The 22651-nt window shown below is 43.0% G+C and overlaps 1 protein-coding gene across 1 annotated transcript; it reads left to right on the top strand.

Moving 5' to 3' along the window:
* The first annotated feature begins 14377 nt into the window (after positions 1 to 14377).
* Positions 14378 to 21182, top strand: G6PC2 (glucose-6-phosphatase catalytic subunit 2). Its single transcript, XM_060754980.2, has 5 exons — positions 14378 to 14595; positions 14903 to 15012; positions 17302 to 17413; positions 18459 to 18574; positions 20671 to 21182. The coding sequence occupies exons 1-5, from the start codon at positions 14378 to 14380 to the stop codon at positions 21180 to 21182; spliced, it is 1068 nt and encodes a 355-aa protein (XP_060610963.2).
* Positions 21183 to 22651: the final 1469 nt, after the last annotated feature.

Here is a 22651-nt window from a genome sequence, read left to right as displayed (position 1 = left end):
GGCTGAGGTGGTGGTGCTGCTGGGGGTGGGCAAGCACTGGAGGGTGACCAGTGCAATGGTGAGCCCCCCCCCCCCCCGAGCCCCATCCCCATGGCCAGCACCAGCTAGGAGAGCCCCCAGCCCTGCTGCTTCCCCCACAGGGCATGCTGAGTCCTCTCAGGGAGATAGAGTGGTATATAAAGTTCTGTTGTTGTGTTGTTGTTGTTGCTGCAACGCCCTGTGCCCTCTCCCTTGCCAAATACTGGCCTTCTTGCAATCCTTCCTAGCTGGAGCCACCTCCCAGCTGTGCTCACGTATTCCCAGCCCTTTCCTCCTTCTCTCTCTTGTCTCTGCCACCCTTATTGGCCCTCATCTCTCTCAGGGGAAGGAGAACCTCCAGCTAGAGCCTGCTCTATATCTTTTCTTTTGTCAGAAGCCATTCTCCTGGAGCACACATGCCCACTGAAAAGACTCTGGGTGCCCCCTGTGGCATGTGTGCCATAGATTCACCACAACTGCCTTAAACTATGCCACCACCCTCCACTTTCAAGATGTGGCTGGAGGGATGTCTAGATGCCCTGGGGCTTGATGGGGACATCTATGAGGCATTTTACGGGCCATCCCAAATTCTGTGGTGGGCTACGTGGCTCACGGGCCATATGTTGTGCAGGTCCTGTATGGCATATAGTATTATTAAAAAGGTAAAGGTTTCCCCTTGACATTAAGTCTAGTTGAGTCCAACTCTGGGGGGTGGTGCTCATCTCCATTTCTAAGCTGATATGCCGGCATTTTTCGAAGTTGGGTCCAAGGTCATGACTGCATGGAGCGCTGTTACCTTCCCGCCAAAGCTGTACCTATTGATCTACTCACATTTGTATATTTTCAAACTGCTAGGTTGGCAGAAGCTGTGGCTAACATCGGGGGGCTCACCCTGTCCCATCTGGTTTTCCCTGTAGTAGGCGGTAAGGGCACCTAGAGCTTCGGAGAGCTTCTGTTCTACCATCTCAAAGCTCCCTGCTTGAGCAGTAATGGCACGATCATCAGCATAGATGAAGCTCTCTGTCCCTTATGGCAGTGGCTGGTCATTTGTGTAAATGTTGAACATGCATGGAGCAAGCACGGTCCCCTGAGGCAGGCCGCTCTTCTGTTTCCGCCATCTGCTTCTCTGGCCCTGGAACTTAACAAAAAAGCTCCTGTTTTGTAGCAGGTTTCCTATGAGGCGGGTGAGGTGGTAGTCCTTTGTGATATTATACATTTTTTTCAGGAGGAGGCAGTGGTTTACAGTATCATAAGCCGCTGACAGGTCTATGAAGACAGCAAGTTCTGCAGCTAAGCGGTTTAATCCGCTGTGCCACCACAGCCCCTTATAGTACTATTAGTTAGGCTTATTTTTTAATAGCAACTCCCAATCAACCAGATTCTGTGTTTATCTGGCATCTACCAATCCTCCTGGGTGCCGGTCAACTGAGAATCTACTGTATATGACTCTACAAAAGGATATGATTTCTTAAATGTGAAACATGAGACAGCTATTTTCCACTATGGTTATAGAGTTTGGTACCACTTTGGGAGAAAGGCAGCAAAATACACAAATTAACTACATGCGAAAAAATGCTATTTTGATTTTTAAAAAGCTGCATTTATTACATTTATGTGGGATAGAACAGTTCTTCTGAAGCTATCTGATGTGGTGGATCAGCACCTCTCTCCCTTTGGCCTGGTACCATTTTGTTCTCAATTACTATAATTGTCTAGGTCTTTACTGGAAGCTGTGGAGACCAGCAGCTGATGGCTTATGGATTGGCATTGATTTTCTGCATATATATATTGTACTGCTGTGGAAGAGTCCTCCTATTGGCACTCAGGCTTCCTTCTGGCACTGATCCATGGGCCACCATTTTGAGTAGCACTGGGCTAGACAGCTGTTGAGAATACCAACAGGGAGCTATTATAAGGAGTACAGGATGTGATTGTGGAAAAAAGGTGACATCCAGACATTCATGGTACCACTTTTGGTTGCAAGAGGAGGACAACTTGGGTCTAAAAGGATGCATATGCTGTGATAACGCTGTCCAACAACTCAGTTCCTGACTGGAGCAGGCAGGTAGAAGTTCAAAAAGGATAGAAAGGAGCAAACTAAAAATTATCATTAAAATCCATGTCATCTATGTTGTTCTGGAAGTCAAGTTATGCTGGATTTCTGCTGTGCTTTTATCTCAAATATCACATTATTCTAAACTAGCCATCCCCTGCCCAGTCTGTGTATATATGTGGATTTGTGCATGTGTTGTAATGTTGTTGTTGTTTTTTTGCTTTTTAAGTCCCTTCTGGTGTGTTTTTCAGTGTTTTATGAGTGATGGTCACTTGTTGGCCTGATAGGTGTATTGTGTCCAAATTTGGGGTCAATTCATCCAGTGGTTTTTGAGTTATGTTAATCCCACAAACAAACATTACATTGTTGAAGGCTTTCATGGCTGGAATCATTGGGTTGTTGTAGTTTTTTCGGGCTATATGGCCATGTTCTAGAAGCATTCTCTCCTGACGTTTCGCCTGCATATATGGCAAGCACCCTCAGAGGTTGCTTGCCATAGATTACATTTTTATAGATGAAGCAAATTGAATTTTAAATCTCTATGATAATTCATAGGATTCTGATGTTTGAAAATAGGCAAAGCCTTCTCTGTTGTTGTGCTCTGGACCGAAAAGGTATGATTTTCAGAAGGGCGAAAACCCACTGTCTGCCGTTATGATATCTTGAAGGTCACGTTGCTGCTGCCTTGAATGAAAAACACAATGTACCAAAAGTAAATGGACTCCGGCTAATGCTGCTGGAGACATTGTTTGCATTGCTAGCTTTCCTTTCGCTTTGCTTGGCAACACCTGACCTTAGTTATCACATAATGTTTACTTTGATCTTTACGTGTGCAGTAATGATGAACGCTTTTGCCTTTTTGCTTTAATCCAGTGGCCTTTTTAAAATGAGGTGTTGGGCAACCTCAGATGCCTTGGCCTTTTCTCAAGGGCTTACCAACGAGAAGATCAGTAATGACAGACATACATCCCCAGTTGTCACTGCCATGAACATCTACAACAAAGCATTAGTTGCATTTTGCAGTCAATGTGAATGGACATCAAGCTTATGGGGTCTACTTTTTTAAAACTAGAAACCAAGGATCCACCAGTTGGAGACAAGGAGAAACGAGTCTCATGGGGAAGATTGCAAAATGACAGCTTGGAGGCAGAGCCAGTTTCCTTTTACTCTGCATGATCTGTATACTGGTGTAGCCTATATAAGTGAACACAAACGTACATATAACGTACATATAAGATCCTAGCCAAATAATTTAAGATGGTGGGGTTAAACAATTCAGAGTGAGAAATCCTTGCAAAACATCCAGCAATTTTCCAGTGCATCCTAGCCTAAACTCTCCCCAGATTTGAGAAATGTAGTGTAAAATATTAATCCCTTGCAGGAAGCCTTTCATAATCTTTTCAGTTGAATCTCTTTCCCTGCTATTGCTCCCTTGTGCCCTGGTTTCTAGAGGGGCAGAAAGTCAGTTTTCCTCCTCCTTCTCCTCAATGAGAGGGACACTCTTTGAGATCTTAGAATTCTCCCTGTTCCCTCTCAACCTACTCTTCTCTCAGCTAAACATCACCCAGGAGGAAAGGAGGAAGTAAAAAGAGAAGGGAGGAAGAAAGGAAGGGTGGGGGGGGAGGAAGAGAAGGAAGAAAAAAAGGGTGGAAGGGAATGGAAGGAGAGAGGGAAGGAAGAAGAGAAGAAAGACAAAAGGGAAGGAAGGAGAATGAGGGAGAGAGGGAAGGAAGGGAGGACGAAAGGGTGGAAGGGAAGGAAGGAGGGAAGGAATGATGAAGGAAGGGAAGAAAAGAAAGACAAAAGGGAAGGAAGGTGAAAGAGGGAGAGAGGGAGGAAAGAGGCAAGGAAGGAAGGATGAAAAAGTGGAAGGGAAGAATGGAAGGAGAAAGGGAGAGAGGGAAGAAGGGAGAAAAGAGGGAAGGAAAAAAAGACAAAAGGGAAGGAAGGATGAAAGGTTGGAAAAGAAGGAAGGAAGGAAATAAGGAAGGAAGGGAAGGATGAAGGAAGGAAGGGAAGGATATAGGAAAAAGAGAAGGAAGGAAAGACAAAGGGGGAGGAAGGAAGGAAGGAAAAAGAGGGAGGGGGAAAGGAAGGACGAAAACGTGGAGGGGAAATAGAAAGAGGGAGGGAAGGAGGCAGGAAAGAGAGAAGGAAGGAAGGATAAGATGGTGAGAGAGAAAAGAGGGCCTGAGAAAAGAACCCAAGGGGCTGCATCCAGCCCCCGGACCTGGGTTTGCTGATACCTGAACTAAACTCTCTACCTCTTCAACCATGTCTCATTCAGAGGAAGGAACTGGAAAAAACACCTCTGACTATTTCCCACCCAAGAATGCCCATTGAAAAATTGATGAGATTGTTATAAAGGCAGATATGCCTACATTTCTTTCTCTAATGGATCAGTGAATTAGTGGATTCTTATAGCTAATATTGTTTGAGAAAAAACAGTTATGTCGTCATGTGAAACATATTTCAATTGTCGACTTCACTTGACTCATGCACTCAGCCAGGAAGGGTGAAATGAGGAGAAGGGAAATAAGAGAAAAGCAAACCATGTGTATGTACCTTGAAGTCACTTGTCAGTTTATGCTGACACCATGAATTTCATAGGGCTTTCTTAGACAAAGAATATTACGAGATGGTTCTGGCAGTTCTTTCCTCCGAAATGTATACCTTTGGCACCTGGAATTTATTGGAAAGTAAGTAGGGCTGACCCTGCTTGGCTTCTAAGGACAGGTGAGATCTGGTGCCTTTAGGGTATTTAAGCTCCAAAGGCAAGCAAAGGGGTTTTTCTCAATTACGTAACATTGATGTTTCTCAGAAACAAAGCATTAGAAAAGCAAATTGTTGCTCTCTTGCCTTTCCACGTGGCTTCGTCAGACTAATAAGTTAGGACTGCATCTGTTAAAAAGCTTCTTCAAACACATTTATTTTCTATGAAAGTAAATGATAAATAGCTATCCATAGAGGAGGTCCTTTCAGTTCACCTATTGAAGCCTTCCATTAGATAGCTTTACGATTTTCTTAAAGGCACACAGTTTGTATATCTGATACAATTGTACATAAACCTTTATATTTTAATGGAAGGGCAACAAGAAGCTCTTCAACTAGAATCTCCATGTAACATTGTATCCTGCATTATATTGTTTCCTGGATTTGTCTTTTCTTTATTGTCCACCATCTATTTCCACAGCCACCATCTATTTCCAGAGCAATGGGTTGAACCATTTTGCCGACTGAACTGCTGACCTGATGGTCGGCATTTGAATCCAGGGAGCAGGGTGAGCTCCCATCTGTCAGCTCCAGTTTCCCATGCGAGGACATGAGAGATACTAAAACATCTGGGTATCCTCGGGTAATGTCCTTGCAGGTGGCCAATTCTCTCACACCAGAAGCAATTTGGTGTTTCTCAAGTCACTTCTGACATGAAAAAACAAACCATCTCTTTCCTCATATTTTCAGAACTCTGCCCTCTAATAACTCTATGCACTATGCACACAAGTCACACCAATGAAATAATAAATGATGCAATTTACACCCAGGTTAATTTTTTTTTACACCCAGGATAAAAAAAAATCATTCAAAAGATATCTTGGTGACTGAACTATCAGTCTGTTGGACTTAGACACTGGAGGCTAGGTTTCAAATCCTTGTTGGGTCAAGGACACCAACATGGGGTACACCTACACTTTAGAATTAATGCAGTTTGACACCACTTCAACTGCCATGGCCCAGTACTGTAGAATAATGGGAGTTACAGTTTGATGAAGCACCAGCACTCTTTGACAGAGAAGGCTAAAGACCTTGTAAAACTACAACCCTTACAATTCTATAGTATTGGCAATTAAAGTAGTGCCCAGCTGTATTAATTTTTGAGTGATTGGCAAGTCATGTTCTCAGAGGTCCCTTCCACCCAGCTGTATGAAATCCACATTGAACTGGATTATATGGCAGTGTGGACTCAGATAATCAGTTCAAAGCCAATATTATGGATTCTCTGCCTTAATATTCTGGGTTATATGGCTGTGTGGAAGGGTCATCAGACTCACAGGAAAACAAAAGCAAACCCCATCTGAATGAATTCTGCCAAGAACCCCCATGTTAGGTGCCCACAATTCAGAAATGGCTTAAAGACACACAAGAACAACAACAATAATAATGGGGAGTTTGCTGCTCTATTCTGTTCCATTGTTCCTGGATGATTTCTTTTACTAAGGGGAATGGAATCAGTCACCTGTTCAAGATCTTCCCGACTATAGGGTGCCTACATGGAGTCCGCTTCCTCTCTGTCATCTAATAAGCCAGGAGTCACTGATTTCTGTTATTTGAGGCCCTGGATACAGATGTAATACTAAGCTATTTATTCCTGATTTGTTATAGCCACTTCTCTTTGCAAGAGTAGCCAAGCAAAATATAATTCTGCAATATGTACCCATTCATTATAAATAGTTTAGCTTGGCTGTATGTTTTATGTTACATGTTGTATGTTCCGACTGCTGAGAGTGTGATAGGAGATACATAGGATTTGATTGATGAGGATAGGATTGTGGGGGTGGATCAGGTGAAGAGGCCCAGGAGATCGCATGAGACTGCTTGTGACAAGAAGCATCCATATAGGAAGGTGTGGTTGGTAGCTGAGTGTGTTTAGACTAGCGGTTGTGATAAAAGAGTCGTATAGGAAGTGTGGATGATTGTTGGGTGTGTTTAGTCTAGTGAGTGAGAGTGCAGATGTGGTGTTGGATAGTTGAGTGAATTGTGGGAAAGAGAGAAGTTTGTGGGCTCTTGGAGTGCCTGGGAGTGGCTGACTGTGCCGGAAGTTGTATGTGAATGTAAGCTGGTGGGAGTGTTTAGATACGAGTGTTGTGTGAGCTACCTTTTAGACATAGGAATGGGTGGAGCAGAACCCCATGCGAAGAATGATCTTTTGCACTTTTACGATCTCCTGAGGGAATCGTTTAATCATGTGTTGTTACAACTCAGGTTTTTAAACGAGAAAATGGACCACCTCCTTAGAGGTTTTGCCTCTTTCTCAGGAATTCCTGTGCAATCAATTCCCCCAAAGACTGATAACTCTTTGTGTGCAGATCTGGCTAAGGACTTGTGCCAAAATGGGGAGAAAGGCATGTCGGACCTTGGGGATCTGGGGGCTGAACGAGGATTGAATGATGAGTCGACTGAGGGAAGGGGAGAATCTTTGGGCAGTCATAGGATTGAGAACATTGTGGAGTGGCAGCGGTCTATGATGGCCGCTCAGAGGACGATCAATAATATAACAACAGATTTTTTGGTCCAGCCAACCGCAGCCTGCACTCAGGATCATCATCTACAAACTGACATGTTCGCGGTGGACATTGCTGACCAATTGATAAACAGAGGCAGATGGACCTCTAAGAGGGCAGTTTGTAATTCCTTGGCCCAAATCCTGGGTAAAAGACAACAGGATATAAGACTAGAAGCCATAGTGTGGTTATGGAGGGACTACCAATCATCTGACCGTTCCTCCCGTCTTCAAATAACACCAGAAGACAATTCATGGATCGGAGAGCTTATGGCAAAGCGCTCTGTCTTAAAGAAATGGGGCATTACCATTAGGAGGGTAGTTGTGGACCCCCAGATACGCCCCTTATTTGCCTCCGGGGTTCCTTCTCGCCATACACCATCAGGTCCCCGTGTGAATTCCACAATTAGCTCCCCGGTTAGGGCCTCCCCCTCCCCCCCTCCTGGTTCATACCATTTTGAGACCCCATCTGCCCCGGTCGCCCCCGCTCAACCAGCCACACTCCTTCGCTCGAGAACACTCCCCTTATTCAGCCCACTCAGCTCCCTTGATGTTTCATTATCTACCTCATCATCAGAAACATCCTTACCTAACGCCCAAGGGAGATTATTACCCAGCCCGACTTCTTCCTCTGAGAGCTGACTAGTCATAGATCCTGCCCATGTAGGGGGGGGGAGGGCTCCAGAGGAAGGGGGTGCCATCCAAGTCGTGTGGGGGAGGAGAATAGCGGTTCACCAACATCCCAGGGAGAAGCGCAACAGAGTTCTTGCGACCCTGGAGAAGGTAGGTAGTGGTAGGCTCCATGGCAGCCCCCTTGGCCTTAAGGTCCTGCTGATTAATGCCAGATCCGTTAATGGTAAGACCGCGGCCATCCAGGACTTGATCACGGATGAGAGGGCGGATCTGGCATGCATCACCGAGACCTGGCTGGATGAGCTGGGGGGAGTAAATCTCACCCAGTTGTGTCCACCTGGTTTCGGAGTGCATCAGCAGGCCAGACAAGGGGGGCGGGGAGGAGGGGTCGCAGTGGTCTTCCGGCAATCCATCGCCGTGACCAGATGCGTTGTCCCGCAAGCTTCTGGGTTTGAATGTGTCCACTTGAAGGTGGGGAGCCGTGACAGTGTGGGGTTCCTGTTGGTGTATCGTCCACCCCGAGATCCAGCAGCTTCCCTGTCTGAGTTAGCGGAGGTGGTCTCTAATTCGGCTTTGCTCTCCCAGCACCTGGTGGTGCTGGGAGACTTTAACATCCACGCCGAGACCACTTTATCTGGCGCAGCTCAGGACTTTATGGCCACCATGACGGCCATAGGACTGTCACAGATAATATCCGGCCCCACGCATCAAGCTGGGCACACTCTCGACCTTGTCTTTGTGGCGGACGACGAATTGATCAGAGTGGAAGATCAAAACATCCTTCCAGTGTCATGGTCTGACCATCATCTGATCACATTTAGACTTACTGCGACCCTAAACCTCCGCAGGGGTGGAGGACAAATTAAGATGGTCCGCCCTAGGAGACTGATGGATCCGGATGGATTCCTGAGGAATCTTAGGGTTCTTCCTGCCTTGGAGCCTGGCGATTCTATCGACGCCTTGGTAACTCTCTATAACGGGGAGATGGCCAGGGCGTTAGATATGATCGCACCCGAACGCCCCATCTCGTTGCGTCGTGACAGGCCATCTCCTTGGTTCACCAAGGAGCTGGCTGTGATGAAGCACACGAGAAGGGGGCTAGAGCGCAAATGGAGGAAATCTCGAGATGTATCTGATCGAACACGGGCTAGAGCCTCTCTTAAGGCATACTCCGTGGCCATACGGGCGGCCAGGAAGTCATTCACGACCGCTCGTATAGCATCTGCAGCAAATAGATCATCGGAGCTGTTTCGGGTCGTGGGAGAACTCCTCCACCCACCTGCGGTGGAGGGGGTCCCTGACGACCCCGCAGCTCGGTGTCGCGATTTCGCACACCATTTTGCAGATAAAGTTGCCCAGATACGCCTCGAGCTCGACTCCAATTCCATCGCAGTGCCTGAAGAGGTGACGGAGGTACCTGCTTGTCCAATTTTGTGGGATTCTTTTAGGCTTGTTCTTCCTGAAACCGTAGAGGAGGTTCTTGGGGCTGTGAGGGCGACCACCTCACCTCTAGACCCATGCCCATCTTGGCTCATTAAATCAGCCAGGGAGGGGTTGGTTGACTGGTTTGTATTGATTGTCAATGCATCGTTGGAGCAAGGGATTTTTCCATCTGGTTTGAAACAGGCAGTGGTTCGTCCACTCCTCAAAAAAGCTTCCCTTGACTCCACGGTGCTGAATAACTACAGACCAGTCTCCAACCTCCCTTTCTTGGGTAAGGTGCTGGAGCGGGTGGTCGCCTCGCAGCTCCAGGGCTTCCTAGACGATACCAACTACCTAGATCAGGCACAGTCTGGTTTCAGGCCTGGCCATGGCACCGAGACAGCCTTGGTCGCCTTGGTGGATGACCTCCGCAGAGAGCTGGACAGGGGGAGTGTGACTCTGCTGGTTCTCTTGGACATCTCAGCGGCTTTCGATACCATCGATCATGGTATCCTTCTGGGTCGTCTCTCTGGGATGGGCCTTGGGGGCACGGTTCTGTCGTGGCTCCAGTCCTTCCTGGAGGGACGCACCCAGATGGTGAAGCTGGGAGACGCCTGCTCGGACCCCTGGCCTTTGACCTGTGGGGTCCCGCAAGGATCTATCTTGTCGCCCATGCTCTTCAACATCTACATGAAACCGCTGGGAGAGGTCATCCGGAGTTTTGGAGTTGGGTGCCATCTCTATGCGGATGACACACAACTCTACTACTCCTTTCCACCTAATTCCAAGGAGGCTTCTCGGGTGCTGGACGAGTGCCTGGCCGCTGTGTCGATCTGGATGAGGAAGAACAAGCTGAAGATCAATCCCGACAAGACAGAGGTCCTCCTGGTCGATCGTAAACCGGATCGGGGTATAGGGTGGCAACCTGTGTTGGACGGGGTTACACTCCCCCTGAAGCCACAGGTCCGCAGTTTGGGTGTCCTCTTGGATTCTTCGCTTACACTTGAGGCTCAGGTGTCGGCGGTATCCGGGAGGGCCTTTGCACAACTGAGACTTGTGCGCCAGCTGCGACCGTACCTTGTGAAGGCGGATCTGGCCGGGGTGGTCCACGCCTTGGTCACCTCTAGAATGGATTACTGCAATGCGCTCTACGTGGGGCTGCCCTTGAAGACGGCTCGGAAACTACAATTGGTCCAGCGGGCAGCAGCCAGGATGCTAACTGGAGCTCATTATCAAGAGAGGTCAACCCTCTTGTTCAAGGAGCTCCACTGGCTGCCATTTATTTTCCGAGCCCAATTCAAGGTGCAGGTGCTCACCTACAAAGCCCTGAACGGTTTGGGACCACCCTACCTGCGTGACCGCATTTCCATCTACGAACCCACACGCTCGCTCCGGTCATCTGGGGAGGCCCTGCTCGTTATCCCACCTACGTCGCAAGCGCGCTTGGTGGGGACGCGGGACAGGGCCTTCTCTGTGGCGGCCCCCCGACTTTGGAATGCCCTTCCAAAAGAGCTTCGTCAGGCCCCTACTCTGGCAGTTTTCAGAAGGAACCTAAAAACTTGGCTGTTCCGATGTGCCTTCGCAGATTAGGAATCCCCATCCCAAGTCCTAGATGCACTTTAGCACAACTAACATTGCTGCACACCACACTTTAATCCTACGTTCCTCCTGCCATCTCAGCACTTTTAACCCTGTACCCCATTGCGCTGGCCGAACCAGTTTTAATAGTGTCTTGATGTATTGTCATTGTGGTTATTTTGCTTAATTATTTGATTTGCTTTGTTTATCGCTGTGTTATGTTTTCTATTGTATTGTGTTTTGTGGCTTCGGCCCGTGTAAGCCGCATCGAGTCCTTTGGGAGATGCTAGCGGGGTACAAATAAAGTTAATAATAATAATAATAATAATAATAAATTGACTCTAATAACTCCTGAAATCTTGGCTTACTGTTTTGTCCAAATTGTCCCACTATTCCTATGCCACAACAGTACCTTATTTATCTCTTTTGTGAGGAATGCTCCGTATATATGAAGTCTCTGGTAATGGCATTTTGTATGTTGAGTTAAAAGCTTGAAAATTAGGAAGCCACTTGGTCTTGTAGAGACTGGTTATCATCACACAGGGCATATTTCTACTTGCACTCAAGTAAAATTGTCAAAATAACCTTGTGATTGTTTTAGTGATGTGTGTCTCTTGCCAAAATCTTCTCTAAGATCACCTATGTTTCAAGGTTGTTGTTTTTTGCTATGCTTTAGAAAGAAATTTCATATTTATTACAAAAATAGAAAGGCATCCCAGTATTGAAATCCCGCCTCTCCTTATTCCTTGTTATGATTCCATGATTTGTGTGTTTTCCTACCTTCATGAAATAGTTTCCATTGGTATAATATTAGGACATCAGAACCTGGAGGAAATGATTTTATAGGTTTTACAGCAGAACAGGAGATCTCATAATGGATTACAAAAGCATCTCTCAGTTGTGTGTAACATGCAGCTCAGTCCACACTGCACAAACATGCACGAATCATGCACAAACATGAACGAATTGCTATGCACACTGCACATATCTTATTTGTAGTGCAAAAACACATAAAAGAACAATACAATATTCTAAATGAAGAACAATTTTAACCAACATGGACTCGAGTCCCGCCTATTTACATGACTGCATCTCCCCCTATGAACATGCTCGGACCTTATGATCTGCTGGGGAGGCCCTCCTCTTGATCCCACCTCCCTCACAATCAAAGTTGGTGGGAACGAGGGAGAGGGCCTTCTCTATAATGGCCCCCTGACTCTGGAATGCTTTCCCCAAGGAAATAAGACAAGTATCCACTTTGTTAATTTTAGGAAGGAACTAAAAACTTGGCTATTTAAGCAAGCCTTTGAGAACGGCCAGACTGTAACTATTGGAGAGGACTTGAATGACTATGAGACTTTAATCGTAACTGCTGGATAGTTCAATAATAAGGATGACTTATTTAAACAGTGATATATATCTAGATTGTTTTAAAGGGCAAATAGCTTGTAATTGTTATTTATTAATACCTATTGTGGTGAAGTGTGAATTTTAACCTACGGTTATGTATAATTATAGATAGGTGTTTAAAAGGGTAAGTATTTAAAATAACATAACTGGGAGGGATGGTAGCCAGCTCAGCTCACTCTGAGCTGGGTTGTCATGGAAAAAGGGGAGGAGCCAACTGCCACTTGGCAGGGCAGGCATTTTAAAACAGTCAGTCTGTAGTCTGAGAACTGCAGGAAAGGCTGGTTCTACAGTGTTGAGAATCAGGGAAGCAGTCTGTAGTTAGAGAACTACAGGGAAAGGCTGGTTCTACTGTGTTGAGAACTAGGAAGGTTTAGGTTTTTAGCCTGTGTGGTTTACTTATTTAGATTAGTAATTAATGTATGAGCAAAAAGGGGGAGAGAACCCCAGTAAGAATCTTTACTGCAACAGAAATAACATCGGGAAAGAATAAGCTAGTACCTGAAGGGATCGGTTAAGGGAAGAAACACAGTTTGAAGAAAATTAAGTTTAAAACCTGTCTAGTGGAAGGAACAGTCCTCTCAAGAGTTGTTTTATGAAATGTTATAAATGTAACCACTGAAGAAATGTGACTCTAGGAGTTAAGAAACATTGAAACCATTAAGCTTCTTCTATACTTCAATAAACTTGTTACAGTTTCTCTTAAAGTCAAGTCTCTGTTATGAATACTTTCAAGTCAAGCTGCACACATTGGAGAAAGACCAACAAAGTATTACAAGCTATTAACTATGTTATCAATTTTATAAATCCATTACAACTAGTAGGAGACCCTGATAAATCTGTGACAGCCCTACTGCTTCTGATGTCGCCTTTACAAAGTGGTAGCGTTGTTACAAAGTGGTGGCGTCTTTGCACCTATGTTATTTTAAATTGTATTAAGGTGATAACGGTTTATTGTTTATTCTTGTTTATTTTTTTTCTATATAATTTTTGTATCTGTCACTTGTTGTAAGCCACCCCAAGTCCCTTTGGGAGAGGGGGCAGGGTATAAATAACATTTTATATTATTAGTAGTATTATTATCATCCGTATTTCTTTGGGAAGTGTGGGCCTGCTTTTGGCTAATGAAATAGTCAAGTTAATTAGCATTGTTGTTGTTGTGTGCCTTCAACACAATTCAGAGTTAGAGTGACCCAGAGAGGCAGGTAAATGACCTTGGAGGGTCATATCCGGCCCACTAGCCTTAGACTGGGGATCCCTAGTGTGGACTCATTTGATGCAGTTGAAATGCATTATATGGCAGTGTAGATGGTGACTGATTCCTCACTTACTGCATCATTGTGACTTATTCAAAGGGAATAACTTGTTTTGGAACAGCTCCTTTAAAATTATTTTAAAAGCTCTTCACTCTGACAATTAAAAATGGTAATATAAAAGCAGATGGTGTGCTAAGACACAAGGGTAGGGAGAGAAGCAGGTATTAATTTCACATTGAAATGTAAAACTTTTATGACTTCTGAGATGAGTTATTCCTACATCTCTCTTGGTCTTGATAGTAGCAGCAGTTAATCAAGTACACAAATTACTAATGCCCAGTCTTGGATTAAATGAGCTGTGCGAAAAAGTGAAGGCAAACATGGCCCAACTGTTCATACAATGGTTACATAAGATATGTATTGAGCGTTACACACCTTTGCTCACAATTTACTGCAGATCAGCATGTCCTCTAGTTCTCTTCCCTCCAATTAAAATGACAAACAAAAAGCGCCCCCCCCCCATGTTTTCCTTACCAGGAGGGCTATGCAAAGAGTCACATGCTTCAGGAACTGACAATATAAAAGCAAAAACAAACCATCACCACCACTCTTGTGGTCTTAAACACCCCCTTCCATGGTTTTACTTCTTCCATTTTAGCTAAAGAGCAAAAACAAAGTTATAGGACTTCATTTGAGGGACTCAAGTCTTAGTAGAGGTTTTAACCTGTGGAAATGGATCTCCTCCATAGCAATGGAGTGCTTATAATTCAGCATTTGCAGAAGGATTACAGGTCTTATCAGAGCTTCCTCAATTTCATGTCACACGTTGGAGATCCTCGGAATATTTTCTCAATTTATTTTCCTCTCTGGTTCCAGCTTAACCGAGTGGTTGGGACAAAAATGATCTGGGTGGCAGTGATTGGTGACTGGTTCAATCTTATATTTAAATGGTAAGGCTACTTTGAATGCTTTCCCTGAACTTCCTCAATGTCTAGAATACATGCCCATTAGAGATAAGAAAGCTTCCAGAAGCTGTGATTTGCTTGATCACAGTATTTAATACCTAGAGTTTGAAGTGTTGACATTTTCCCCTGTGAACTTGAAAAAAATGGAAATATTTATGAATCCAGCTTTTGCAAAATGATTGCTCTATTTTAGTGAACAAACAAGTACAATTGATTTAAGAGAAATCGTATGTGACTAGATAATGTCTTGTGTTTGTGTGTTTACTGAAGATACTGTTTTCTTTTCTGGCAGGATTCTGTTTGGTCATCGGCCATATTGGTGGGTCCAAGAAACGATGATCTATCCTAACCAAACAAGCCCATGTCTTGAGCAGTTTCCCATAACATGTGAAACAGGACCAGGTAAGCAATTAGTATTGGATGGATGTGCTCAGTCCAGAAATTTACCATTTGGGGACTGAGGGCCCTTCCACACAGTCCTATATCCCAGAATATCAAGGCAGGAAATCCCACATTATCTGAGTGTGGACTCAGATAACCCAGTTCAAAGCAGATTTTGTGGGATTTTCTGCCTTGATATTCTGGGTTATATGGCTGTGTAGAAGAGCCCTGAGTCATGAAAAGTTACGTTCAGAATATTGAGTTAGGCCCCTTCCACACAGCCATATAACCCAAAATATCAAGGCAGATACGACAAAAAAAGAAGAAGCAAAAAGCCACAAGATCTGCTTTGAACTGAGATATATAACATTGTGGACTGAGGGCCCTTCCACACAGCCCTATATCCCAGAATATTAAGGTAGAAAATCCCACAATATCTGCTTTGAAGTAGGTTATCTGAGTCCACATTCAGATAATGTGGGATTTTCTGCCTTGATATTCTGGAACATAGGGTTGTGTGGAAGGGCTCTCAATCCACAATGATATATATCTCCGTTCAAAGCAGATAATGTGGGGTTTTATTCAGCTGTGTGGAAGAGGCCTCTGTCTTGAGTGGGAGAAAAATTAAAGAAATTAAAGTGCAGGGGATTTACATTCAAAGATTGGTCAACGGTATTACTACTGCTATTATTATTATTATTATTATTATTATTATTATTATTATTATTACGGAATGAAGGTTTTGCCAGCACGTCACTCAAGAGCTTGGGTATTCTGTATAATTTACACTTGCATTTAGTGGGTTCAACCATCCTTTCCCTTCAGAGTCCCCTTGCAATGTAGCCTTTCATCTTATGGTTTGTTTCATCCTAATTATGAAGGGATCACCATGAGGCTGCTGAGGGAAAGTGGGGATAATGTTTGAACTAAGATATTTTTTCCTTTTGTCTGTTAAAATAAAAATGAAGGGGGGAAAACAAAAACAAGAAACTTAGATCAAAGTGCCTTTAAAAATAAGATTATACCTTACTTGAACATTCACTGACTTTCTTGAAAGTCACTAATAATTGTCTCCCCCCCACCCCCATTTAAATGCTGTCACAGACTTCAACAACTCAAATCCAAAAGTGTTTCGCTCAGTTTATGCCTTGCAAAAACATTGATGATGGAAGTTAAGCTGTCCATCAGAGAGAATCTTCCTTAATGTAATTCACAAAGTTTCAATACGGTTTTTAGAAAGTTGGATGTGCAGTGGAGCACAATGTTCCTTATCCAGGCTCCTTCATTCCACCCCTGACCTGGCAACATCAACTCCTATTGCCTAGATGCAAGGAATGGGAATCAGACTCATAGATGTCATCCTCCAAGCCTCCCATAGCAAATGGAGTGTTTTCACCAGTTAGTGATTCCCTGTTTTGCAATCACCACTTCTAGTACCAGTATCTCAGCAAAGTTGCTAAGGGACACACCACCACTTAAACCAGGAGGTTCCTCTATCTCTTTCATAAGGAATAAAGGATCCTTAAAATGTTTGAGGGGCATATTTGTTTCATCTGATGAGAGTTCATTACTAGATTTATTAGAGTGAAATGAAAATCCCAGACTTCAAAATGTGTACCAGCATATAAATTAGTGAAGAAATAAATAGTTTAGCATGGAGAGTGCATAAAATGTTCCTGAAAAACTGGGGCATTATAGTAGCAGCTATATGTGTTAGAGTCTCTCCACCCAGGGTTTTAGGTATGGAAGCCAATTAAAGAGCTTGGGACAGACCAACACTGTAAACATTCCTGAAAGGTGAAGGCCTACATTAGCTGCTTGAAGAGTGAGATGCTTCCAGCCTCTCATGTAACACAGCTTTACCAGTGGGCTGCACTAGATGTGGGCTGACAGTGACATGATGAAAGCTCTCTGTGAGCAGCTTGCTCCAGGCAAACAATTTATCATGCACAAGCAGATGACAGATACCATCGCAGGGTACCAAGAATGGCTGGAAGGCACACAATGCTGTTCCAACAGTGAAGTAAAGCAGATTTCAACCTGTAAATTATCTGGTTAGTAAACTGCCCCCATCCACTCTGAGCAACTTAGATACAAAATGGGGATGGGGGAGGAAGGGATGAGTTAAATACAACTTGGGTGTATACTATTTCTAGTGGAGCTCTCTAACTGTCTGGAGATAAAAAAAATACTTCATTTGTTTTCTGGAGAGTCTTTTTGAGACAAGTAGTTGGATTTAAGCTGTAGCTTTAGATGATGTTCTCATGGCTTTTGGTACTCTGCCATCATCTTGTTTTATTATTTCCATAGGAAGCCCCTCTGGTCATGCCATGGGATCTTCATGTGTTTGGTACATAATGGTGTCAGCAGCCCTTAGCTATACAGTGAGACAGAAAGATAAAACAGCTATCAACCTCCACAGGTCAGTCTATTCCCATAATTCATAGTTTCTGCTTGAGTGACTTTATTCATTTCACATATAAAAGTCATGGTTAAAGTACAAACAAGTTACTGTTGGGCTGTTGGGAGTTTTCCAGGCTGTATGGCCATGTTCTATACAATTGTTGTTACTGTGTGCTTTGTTCCAACAACAAAGTACATGGAAGTTTTCTGGTGTTCATTTGCTTAACATATCACTTGTATATAAATGAGACTTGCATTGAGTCCCCCCAGGGAGAGAGAGTGGGATAGAATTATTATTATTATTATTATTATTATTATTATTATTATTATTATTGAAAGCCTGCAAGCGAATCGGCTCTCTCTCTGTCCATTTGGGGACTTTGGGTAGAATTCCAGATATTCAGCACCAGTGTTTTTTTCTGAGTTTGTCAGAACCTTTGGTCCCTTCTCTCAAGTTCAAAAACTAAAGGAATAAAGAGTGGAAAAGATGATATAGGAAAGTATAGAAAAGGATGAAACTGAGAGATGAAGATGGCAAAGGAGAAAAAATAGAAATAAGTTGGTCTATGAGACAGTGGTGGATGGTGGTTTCCATATTATTGGGGCTATGGATCCAGACTCTAAAGAAGCTCTCCAGGGTACTAATCCCAAAGTAAGATCAGCACCTGGGTTGGTTCCTTTAAGGCAGGCATGAGCACACTTCGGCCCTCCAGGTGTTTTGGACTTTAACTTGCACAAATCCTAATAGTTTGTTATCTAACTGGAATTTCTGGGGGTTGAAGTCCAAAATATCTGGAGGGCCACAGTTTGCCCATGCCTGCTTTAAAACTAGTCAAAACAAGGGGTAGATTTTCTGTCCCACTGAGAGCAGAGCCACCAGCTACCACAGAAGCTGCAGAGAACAATTCATAGCTGGGGGATTTGTCTTTTGGACTACAACTTGCAGAACTCATTGCAAGCCAGCAAAGAAAATAGTAACTTTCTAAGCTCTGGGAAAATGAAAAAGGATCTTTATAATCCATTGTCTATTATTTTTATTTAATGCCCTATATTTTCTTTTACAGACTCACCTGGTCTTTCTTGTGGAGCGTGTTCTGGATTATACAGATCAGTGTGTGCGTGTCAAGAGTATTCATAGCAACACATTTTCCCCATCAAGTTATCCTTGGAGTAATTGCTGGTAATAGGAATGTCTTTATTCTTCTTGATTAATGTATAGATTTGGGAAACAATGGAAAATGTTTTTGATATAATAGCTGGGATTTAAAGCAGGGAAATAGGAAATATCTAATCTGGAATTTATTTTGACAATCGATCCATGCCATGAAGCTTGTTTTCAAAATCTGAAGCATGTTCTACTCTATGACTTTATTTTATAGTGTGTTGTGAATAGTAAGTTCTTACATTATGACATGTTTATTAATATTCTGAACTTTGAAGTCATGAAGTTGTCTGCAGTAGAATAAGTATAAAATCTATTTGAAATGAGACTTGAACTTGTTGGGAGCTGTGCAGTCAGCCTGCTAGAAAGTGATAGAGAAAGGTTCTCCACAAAGAAAATGATTAAACAATGTTTGGAAAGTTACTTTTTGGACTGCTGCTCCACAAAACTCCACTTAGCATGACTAATGGTAAACTAAAAATCATTATCATTCAAGGAGGCAATGGAACAAAATTAGGATAGCTGAAAGTAGGGATCAGAATAGACTGTATACTGTTGATTCTCCTCTGAATCTAAGCAAGGGGACAGATGGAAGAGATAGACAGTAGCAAGTCACTTTGAATCTTCATGTAGTCTAGTATTTCCTTTTCAAAATTACTTAAATAGATACCATTGGATGTGCCCATGAAAAGGGCATTAATAGGGCTTATCTACTGTTGTTCCCCAGCATCCAGTAGGTTAAGCTGACTGGGAGTTGTGACAGACTGACATGCAAAGAACTGCACATTGTGGTCATAGAGCTAAAGCAAGGAAGACTAAGGAAGTACAAGACTGTGATGCTACCTCTGTTGGACCTTTACAAGGGACTTCCTTGTAAAGGTCCTTCTTGACAATTGCACAAAGACTTTTAGAGGAACAAAACTGTGACCCAAGGTGCTATGGCTGGTAGATCTTGGGTGGGCTTCTGTGGCTGTATTCACACACATTGATAACACTGTTTCTCACATGGCTTCAGCTTGTTAAATTCTGGGATTTTTAGTTTGCTGAGGGATTTACAACTCTCTAGTACCTTGAACTACAGCTTCACAGGTAGTACCTCATAAAACAACAAATCCCAAGATTCCATAGGATATAGTCAAGGCACTTAAAGTGCTACCAGAGTGCTGTATTTGCATAGTATGGATTGTCAGGTTGGATATGGGATTGGACACTTTTAACTGGAAGCCTGGACAGATTGAGGGACAGGATGAGATAGCAAAAAACACCCTGAAGCCTGGCAAAGGTGCCCACATTCCTTATCGTTCAACCTCACACTTTTATTTGCAGTCATTCTCTTCCAACAGAGCTCTCGCTTCTCCAAAGGAAAGTGAAAACAGAGTGCATAGAAGTGCTGGTAACAAAAACAAAGCCTGATACCTTTCTGCTCTCTTCTCCCCACTGGGAAGGCAACAGTCCTAATGGGATGGGATGGGGTGGCTTTGCCCAAAATGAAAGGACATGCAGGTACCTTTGCCTAGCTTCACAGAGTTTCAAAGTACAAAGCACCTTGGGACCTACAGAGGGTTGCTTCTGGGGCCCTGTGGAAATATCAGATTCAGTGGATGCTCAAGTCCCATAATGTACAATGGTTTAGTGAAGTGGCACAAAATGGAAACATTAAGGCTTTTCTCAAGCCATGATTGGTTGAATCTATGAATGCAGAGCCCATGATACAAAGGACTGAATGTAATTCATCCTGTTTTTCTGTAAAAGTCTTGGCATCTGTCAATTTCCATTTTGCCTGAATCCAAATTATCTTACTCTCATGTTCTTTCCATTTTGACTATGACAATATTTTAAATCCTAGGAAATTCTGATAAACAACCAAGTGAAATAATACCCTAGCTCTATACTGATCTGTACAAATCCCAAAATCAGAAATTGTCAAGTCTGTGTCCAAGTACTAGAAACAATTATTTAAACATGACCTTTGGGTTCTGTCGTAATAATTTCCAGTTAAGCAGGAATACATTTTACAGTCAAGTCAACATCTTTTGCAGTTTTAAAGTTAAGTCCGAAAATCAATATTGCTTGTGTAAATTAATCAACTCTAATGCCTCATTTCTATTTCACAGGTATGCTAGTTGCAGAAGCATTTGAATATGCTCCAGCCATTCAGACAGCAAGCTTAAAGACATACATCCAGACCAATGTGTTTCTCTTTGTTTCTGCTCTTGGCTTGTATCTGGTTCTCAAGCTGATTGACATTGACCTTCTATGGTCTGTACCGAAGGCAAAGAAATGGTGTGCCAACCCAGAGTGGATCAATATCGACACGACTCCCTTTGCTGGACTGGTGAGAAACTTGGGTGCCCTCTTTGGGCTCGGTCTCAGCATTAATTCTGACATGTTTGTCATAAGTTGTAAAGGTAAACATGGTTATAAGCCCAGTTTCAGGATGCTCTGCATAGCCACTTCTTTGGCTACCCTGCAGCTGTATGATTTTATCAAAATACCTACCCACACTGAGTATTTGTTTTACATCCTTTCCTTCTGCAAAAGTGCTGCCATACCACTCACAGTAGTGGCTTTGGTCCCATACTGCATACATTTGCTAATGAAGCAAATAGAAAAGAAGCTCCAATAGCTGTTAGATTGTATTTGGTATAGAAGAACCTGGGACATATAAAAGGCCCATATTTGAAGGCTTGCTTTCTTCTGTTCTGAACAACCATAAGCACTATTCTACATAGAAAATCAAAATGGATAATTACATCCCTGGGGGGTTTGTAATTCAAAAAAAGAAATTGTTTGGCCAGGCTTTTGATTTAATTTTCCCAATACTATAAAATGCAACGAAACAGCATAATTTGTCAGAACTTTCATTGGTTTTGGAAGATTTTTGTGAATATTATTGGTTGTTAAGGCTTGATGGGGATGCCCATCTGTGATATGAAAGGTGCTTTACCCACCTAGTCCTCCTTTCCAACCCAAGAAAAGTATTGGTTTATTCAATACTGCTTTTTATATATGTGTACAGATTTGTGTATGTATAAATAGACAGATAGATATAGAAGTATGTACAGTTACTAATAGAGGCAACATACATTCCACAAGCACAGATCTTTCATTTTCCGTATTATACAGTTAGGTTCTCCCTAACATCTATATCAGTGGTTCCCACCCCCCCACCCCTTTTTTTTACCAGAGACCACTCTCCAACATTAGTACCAAAAGGGTTACCAATCAGGTTTTGGTCAACAATAGATTTGCTTTATTTGGGTTGCTGATTCATAAAATTGCATTGAATAGACCACATCAGCTGTAGTTTCTGATACAGAACATAAGCCATCCAGTAGTCACCCTCTGCTCACCCACAGAAAACCATATTTAATCAGCCTCAGCACTATAAGAGGGTTTTGCGAGACCAGTCGCTCTCGTTGCAATGGTGTAGTAACAGTGAGGCCGCAGACCATATTTTAGTTGTTGTGGACCACTGGTGGTCCACGGACCACAGGTTGGGAACCACTGATTGAGATATTCAGCAATGTATATGGGTTGCTCTATATACTGACCTCTGTTCTGACATCTATTTTGTGACTCTGCTTTTTTCTTGTTTAGATGCAAAGATGTCCATTTTTCAGACCTTTCTATTAAGAACCAAATTTTAGACTTCCAGGTATTCTAGAATTAGCATGAGCCGGATGAAGTGCACATTTCTCTCACTCCCGTGTCTAAGGCAAGACATAGGCTGCAGGCTTGAACTCACTTAGATAAGCCTCATTAAACTCAATTGGATGTAATTTTGAAAGACATGCATTGTATTGTGCTATAATTCACCGGAAACTGAGTAATGAATGTATAATAAAATTTGGTTAACGTAAGATCCAGCCATCTAAGTCAAATACTTTCAAGATGTAATTATTAGTTTTTTAAAAAATCTGTCCGATTTTTCTGCAAAGATAAAGCAAAAATAATTACTTACTCTGAAACTATTTTTCTCAAGACATACCCATAGGTCACACGTTTTGCGCTGATATGTCATTTTCAGAAATCCTGCATATATATGAATGCTGCCCTCCTCATTTGGACATGTACAATTTTGAGATGAAAAGG

The sequence above is a fragment of the Anolis sagrei genome, chromosome 1, assembly GCF_037176765.1.
Source record: "Anolis sagrei isolate rAnoSag1 chromosome 1, rAnoSag1.mat, whole genome shotgun sequence".
Classification (NCBI taxonomy): domain Eukaryota; kingdom Metazoa; phylum Chordata; class Lepidosauria; order Squamata; family Dactyloidae; genus Anolis; species Anolis sagrei.
Note: the sequence above shows the minus strand (reverse complement) of the source record. Positions and strands in the feature narration are given on the sequence as shown.

What these genes read in the sequence shown, in the direction of transcription:
- G6PC2 (XM_060754980.2), top strand. Translation starts at nt 14,378, where the DNA reads ATGGATCTCCTCCATAGCAATGGAGTGCTTATAATTCAGCATTTGCAG. An exon ending in AACATGTGAAACAGGACCAG is followed by an intron (nt 15,013 to 17,301) that starts GTAAGCAATTAG and finishes TTATTTCCATAG; the next exon opens with GAAGCCCCTCTGGTCATGCC. An exon ending in ACAGCTATCAACCTCCACAG is followed by an intron (nt 17,414 to 18,458) that starts GTCAGTCTATTC and finishes TTTCTTTTACAG; the next exon opens with ACTCACCTGGTCTTTCTTGT.